This window comes from Piliocolobus tephrosceles, unplaced genomic scaffold (genome assembly GCF_002776525.5).
Source record: "Piliocolobus tephrosceles isolate RC106 unplaced genomic scaffold, ASM277652v3 unscaffolded_26779, whole genome shotgun sequence".
Taxonomy (NCBI): Eukaryota; Metazoa; Chordata; class Mammalia; order Primates; family Cercopithecidae; genus Piliocolobus; species Piliocolobus tephrosceles.
This window is the reverse complement of record NW_022309619.1, coordinates 8,512-14,673: the sequence shown is the minus strand read 5'-3', so window position 1 is coordinate 14,673 and position 6,162 is coordinate 8,512. Positions and strand designations below refer to the sequence as shown.

Below are 6,162 nucleotides of genomic sequence, written 5' to 3'. Positions count from 1 at the left end.
AGGCAGGGGCTGAAAGAAGGGACCCAGAATCTCTGCACACAGTGGCTGGGCACAGTGGCTCATGCCTATAAACCCAGCACTCTGGGAGGCCGAGGTGGGAGGACTGTTTGAGGCCAGGAGTTTGAGACCAGCCTGCACATCACAGTGAAATCCTATCTCTACAAAAAATAAAAATAAAAACAATTAGCTGGCTGTGGTGGTGCACACCTGCAGTCCCAGCTACCAGGGAGGCCTGAGATGAGAGGGTCCCATGAGCCAGGGAGGTCAAGGTTCCAGTGAGCCATGATCCTGCCACTGCCCTCCAGCTTGAGAGACAGAGCAAGACTATGTCTCAAAAAGACGAATTTTTTAGTAGAGACAGGGTCTCACTGCGTTGTCCAGGCTGGTCGCAAACTCCCGGCCTTGAGCAATCCTCCCGCCTCCACCTCCCAAAGTGCTGGGGTTACAGGCTCAAACCACCAGGCCCAGCCTACAAAATATTTTTAAAAAATTAACCGGGCATAGCCGGGTGCGGTGGCTCAAGCCTGTAATCCCAGCACTTTGGGAGGCCGAGACGGGCGGATCACGAGGTCAGGAGATTGAGACCATTCTGGCTAACCCGGTGAAACCCCGTCTCTACTAAAAATACAAAAAAACTAGCCGGGCGAGGTGGCGGGCGCCTGTAGTCCCAGCTACTCCGGAGGCTGAGGCAGGAGAATGGCGTGAACCCGGGAGGCGGAGCTTGCAGTGAGCTGAGATCCGGCCACTGCACTCCAGCCCGGGCGACACAGCAAGACTCCGTCTCAAAAAAAAAAAAACAAAAAAAAAAATTAACCGGGCATAGTGGCGGTGGCCGTAGTCCCAGCTACTCGGGAGGCTAAGCTGGGAGGATTGCTTGGATCCAGGAGTTCCAGGCTGAGTTACTACCTGGAGGCGGACAGATAAGGATATGAGGCTGAAAGTCTGGCTTTTCACCACATCTAGGACCCATGGGTGGGCTTGAGAAAAGGGAAGAGATGGAGCTGGACATGGGTGAGGAGCGGGCAGGAGGGCTACGGCCAGTCCCGCCGGCTCCTGCTGTCCCCGGCCTGCCAGCAGGGCCCAGATCCATCCCAGCGGGGGCTGCGCACAGCTCCGCTCCCCTGGGTGGAGCCTGGAGCGCCCTAATTTACAGCCCACTGCAGCATGTCGGAGCTCGCAGGCTTCCTCTCCAGCTGCCAGGGAGCATGAGCCAGTTCTGGAGAAGGGGCCCGGGGTGGTGCCAGCATTCCAGGGCCACCTAAATCACCGGCCTGACAGGTGGCGGGAAGGGATTGCAATTCTTTCCCTTGTCGCTGCCACCAGCCAGGTGCTGAGGGGCGTCCTGTCCCACTGTGCCTCAGCCCCAGGGGCTCCGAGTGACCTGCCGGATGGGGACGGCTGCTGGGCCAGCCTGTCCGGGGCTCTCCGCTCCAGTGCCCAGGAATTTGGAGACGGGGCCTGGGCGTGTTTTCCACATGTTGTTGGCTTTGGGGACAGGCCCAGAGAAGGGATAGCTCAAGATCTGCAGGGGGGTTGTGACCAGAGCCGACAGCGCAGAGGGAAGGGCCGTGGGCGGCGGGGCCCAGCTTCCACTTGCTGGCAGGTCACTGGCACGCTCCCGCCCTACCCTGGGAACTGGGGGAAGCAGAGGCTGGGACGCATCCCAGCCATCTCCCCTCCTGGCTCCCGACGGCCCTAGCCTGATGCACTACCACTTCTGTGGGGCCAGGCTGGTACACTTGGCAGGGACGACGGGCGGCAGGCAGGCGCGTGTGTGGGGGGCCTTATCTTATCTCCCTTCCTCACTCCCTCCCAGATCCGCCCTCGCTGGCCACTGTGTCGCCGTCACCAAGCCCTCCGGACACTGACACACACATAGACACAGAATTTATTTTTGGACGCATTCTGCGGGCTGGAGGTCCCGGCTGGCACAGGGCTCACACCTTGGGTTTTGCAAACATCTCCCAGTCCTCCAGCTGGCCCATCTTGAACAGGGAGGCCGCTATGCCCAAGTACGCGCAGGCAACGGCGCCGATCCCGTAGTTGTGCGCTGTGGGAGTGGGGAGGTGATGTCAGGGCCGGGTGGGGCTCGGCCGGACCAGGATGCTCCACGCCCTGGCCAGTGCCTACCCTGGGAGCCAGAGTGAGACCCCTGACAGGACACTCTCTTCAGGGATTAAGTCACTCAGGAGGAAGGCCCTAGACTCTGGAGATGTGGAAACTGACGCACACAGGGAGGCCGGAGTCCAGGTCGCTTCCCAGCAAGAACCCAGGCTGTGGGTCCTCATCCCACCCCACACTGATTGCCTCCTACGAGAGGGACACTGTGCTGCCCCCGTCTGGGCACCGGGCAGGGATGACACATCAGTGTGTCTCAGTCTCTCCTCTGCTCATGGATGCCAGGGCCAGGCCATGCATCTGTCCCGTGGTCGGTGTACCGAGGAGCCTAGACGGTGCCCCCACTTCCCCGGGCTCTCCTGCTCCAAAGCCCCTGGGCCAGAGGCGGAAGGAGGTACGTCCCACACACCAGGACCTACAGGGACTCACACGCTTTGAAGAGAGACAGGGAGGCTGGCTTGGGGACAGGGAGCAGTTCCAGCCCAAGCTAGGCTACAGTCAAGACCTCAACCCACCTCCAACCTCTGACCAGTTCCAGTGGGAGCTGGGGAGGGACAGGGCCTCCCCAAGGTCTTGACGCAGAGACAGCATAGGCCCTGCCCTCGCACCCTCCCTCTCTGCCTGCCTGGAACCTGCCATCCATCACTCCCAACATGCCAGGCCAGAGTGGCTGAGTTGCAAGAAGGCTCATTCACTCCTCCCGCTGGCCCTGAGGGCCCGAGCCTTGGCGGGCTGAGGGTAGGCCAGGGGCACAGGCGGGCACTGACCCCAAGCTTGGGCCCGTGGGAGGGCAGGAGGAGTGGTGCCTGGCTCATGCTCCAAGCGGGTTCCCGTGCCAAGCGGGGCCTCCTCCACCAGGGCTGCACCCTCTGATGGCTGCAAAGAAGGCCACTTGCTCCTCCAGGTGACTTCGGGCCAATTCATTCCCTCCCTGAGCCCTAATACCCTTTTCTGTAAAGTGAAGGTTGCGGGGGCAGCTCCCCTGCAGGGCTCCAGGTGCAGGGAGAGAGATGGCAGGGCGAGGACCAGCATCTCCTCTCTGACTCACAGCCCAGTGGCAGAGACAGGTGGTGACCTTGGTGACCTGTGTCCTCTGACAAGGCATGCAGAAGGAAGGGGACACAGAGCGAGGGCGGCGGGGATGCTGCCTTGTACACAGGTTGGTCAGGACAGTGAGGGGAGCAGCATTCCAGGCAGTGCACTGCCATGCAAAGGCCCTGGGGCAGGACTGTGCCTGGCATGTGGGAGGAACAGCCAGGAGGCCCGTGTGGCTGGAGCAGAGTGAGGAGGGGAGGGTGGAGAGGGGACAGGGCAGGTCAGGGAGGGCCCTATGGGCTGAGCTGAAGGCTTAGCATGGTGGTACACAGTAGGTGCTTAAGCAGCAGCAGCAACTGTCGCTATGACTGAAATGGCTGGTGTTCAAGAAGGCTGCTTTGCTCCTTGTCTGGGATGGAACAGAGAGGGTGGAGGATGAGCAGAGGTCAGGGGTCATTCTGCCAGGCTGGGAGGAGGGTGGGGGTGAGGAGCGGTCCACTCACTGCGTGCCCCCAGAGTCAGGCCTCCGGCGCAGCCACCGAGGAAATAGTTCAGGGGGTCGTCGGGCTTCTCGCGGACCTGGGCGCTGATGCAGGAGGTGAGGCCAAACACGGCCCCGACAGCAGCTGCGGGGTAGATGGGAAGAGTTAGCGCTGAGCAAGGGCCTCGAGAGGGGCGCGGCAGGAGCCTCTTGGGCGCTCACTGCCAGCGTCTAGATGGAGACAGACGCCATGGCTCAGTCACTTGCTGAGCATGGCAGCCTCCCGGTCCCAGTCCTGGAGTTGGTCTCCTGGGCCTCCCTACCCTACGTGTGTTCCCGATAAAGGAACACCCGACTTTCTCCTGGTGGCCGGCACTGTGGACACAGGCTGGGGAGTGAGGGAGAAGAGGCAGCTGTGAAATGTGTTCCGAGAGCTGGGGCTGTGCCAGGAGAGGGCCCAGCCATGCCCAGACCAGCTTGCTCACCTGCAGTGAACGTGTATTGTCCGACCTTAGCCACTCCTTCAAGGAAGGTGCCCGGAGGATTGAGTGTGACTCTGTAGGCAGCGGCGGTCAGGCCTGCGAGACAGAGGGGAGGGAGGTTGCTCAGACCCCATTGCTGCTAAGCCCTTGCTTGGCCGGGCACCCCACCAGGTGGTCTCTCTCCCTCAGTCCTCATAATGCCCCCCAGGTGGCTCCCAGGAGCCCCCCTTCTTTGCCCATGCTGCCCCCGGCTACTGAGTGGCAGAGTTGGATTTGAACTCGGGTTTGCTGCTCCAAAGTTGGGGGGCCTCTCACTTCCTTCCCCACTCCCCGCCAGGCCTCCCTTGGCCACTTTCTCAAGCCTGACCCGTACTGGCTCCTGCAGAGCACCTGCTGGGCGCCCATCAGCCATGCTGGCCCTGGCCGGGCCCTGGCCGGCAGATGGAGACTCATCCACATGGTGGACACAAGAACAGGCCTGAGACCTTGGTTCTGCAGCTGCTTCTGGCCTCACACCGCCAGCTCAGCGGCGCCCCCTAAAGGCCCTGGCACCAGGGCCCCAGCTCTGGGTTCCCATCAATGGCTCTATTCTCCTGTGGGGCCCGGGGCTCCTGGGCCTAATCCCCCCTGGCAGCCGCTCTGCTTCCCTCCCTGGCTGCCAACGACTCCTCCTTGCCACTTTCGACCCCCTCCTGCTGGCAGCTCGGGCCTGGGCTCGTTCGGCACACCTGGCTGCCTGGCTACCGCCCCCGCTGCCCAGCCTCACCCCTCCAGTCAGCTTTTCCATCTCTGCCATCTCCCCTGGCTGCCCTGCCCCTGATATTGGCTTCTATGCATGAGGAGCCTGGGCAGGGGCTGGGCCCAGAACCCAGGACCAGGTAGGTGGCGGGGACAGAGGTTTGATCCCAGCCCACCGTCCCTGCTGGGAGCCTAGGGGCCTCACTCACCCTCCTGAGTGAGGCCGAGCAGGCCATTAGGCTGCCTCCTCCCAGAGCCCGCCCAGCTTCACCAGCCCCTCCACGGTGGATGGCAGATTGAGTCGGCCCGAGCTGGGGCTCCCCAATCCTCTGCCTGAATGCTCAGGGCAGACAAGCGCCCCCCTCCTCCCTACAGCCTTGACACGTGGCCCAGTTGCAGGCAGGGACCTCCTGCGGCCAGCCCATCCCAGAGAAATCAGAACTGCCAGGGATGGGCCACAAGGGCCCTCATCTTCCTCAGCGCCCAATGGGCTCAGTCCTGTTATCCCCGCCCTCATGGGAGGGGAGGGGACCTCTGAGATATAAAGCAATTCTCCAGAGGTCACCCAGCACAGCGAGCCTGGACGCCAGGCAGGTCTGACCACAGCCCACGCTCCAACGACCACAACTGCCCCAGGGGAGTACGTTCCACCCCAGTTCCCCATCCAGCTTCACGGGACCCATGGGCCTTGTCAGGCCTGGCAGTAACCCCCCAAATAGCACCCTAGCCTCAGATCCAGTTCAGCTCATGTTGGGTCTGTCCCTCAAGAGCAACTGGGGGGACTCTCACATCCAGCAGTGGGGTTCATATTCAGAGCAGCCCAGAGGAGGGACCATCTGCCTCCCACAAGCACAGATGGGGAAACAGGCCCAGGATGCAGAGAAAGGGACCGCATATAAAAAGTGCCTTGTGGATCTGGTTTCTCCTAATCCCACACCAATCCCTGATATCGCTGCTCGACCTCAGAAAGGTCCCTCATCTGAGGGAGAAACAATTTATCTCCCTCAGATGAGAAGTTAGGGGAGCCCTGGAATGAAGTGGATGGAGGACCAGGTGTGGTGGCTCACGCCTGTAATCCCAGCACTTCAAAAGGCCAAGGTGGGTGGATCATTTGAGGTAGGAGTTTGAGACTAGCCTGACCGACATGGTGAAATCCCATCTCTACCAAAAATACAAAAATTAGCCAGGCGTGGTGGCGCAAGTCTGTAGTACCAGCTCCTCGGGAGGCTGAGTCAGGAGAACAGCTTGAACCCGGGAGGCAGAGGTTGCAGTGAGCCGAGATCGTGCCACTGCACTCTAGCCTGGGAG

General features: G+C 61.5%; 1 protein-coding gene across 1 annotated transcript; it reads right to left on the bottom strand.

The window, feature by feature from the left end:
• Positions 1 to 1,870: 1,870 nt before the first annotated feature.
• Positions 1,871 to 4,528, bottom strand: LOC111534727 (NADH dehydrogenase [ubiquinone] 1 alpha subcomplex subunit 11-like). Its single transcript, XM_026450998.1, has 4 exons — positions 4,490 to 4,528; positions 4,120 to 4,255; positions 3,657 to 3,779; positions 1,871 to 2,050 (listed from the first exon to the last, which is right to left on the bottom strand). The coding sequence occupies exons 1-4, from the start codon at positions 4,526 to 4,528 to the stop codon at positions 1,938 to 1,940; spliced, it is 411 nt and encodes a 136-aa protein (XP_026306783.1). The 3' UTR covers positions 1,871 to 1,937.
• Positions 4,529 to 6,162: the final 1,634 nt, after the last annotated feature.

Coding starts and splice junctions, on each gene's coding strand:
- LOC111534727 (XM_026450998.1), bottom strand. CDS start 4,528: ATGGCTGATGGGCGCCCAGCAGGTGCTCTGCAGGAGCCA. Junction 4,256..4,489: donor CAGGTGCTCTGCAGGAGCCA/GTACGGGTCAGG, acceptor GCAAGGGCTTAG/CAGCAATGGGGTCTGAGCAA. Junction 3,780..4,119: donor ACAATACACGTTCACTGCAG/GTGAGCAAGCTG, acceptor TCTACCCCGCAG/CTGCTGTCGGGGCCGTGTTT.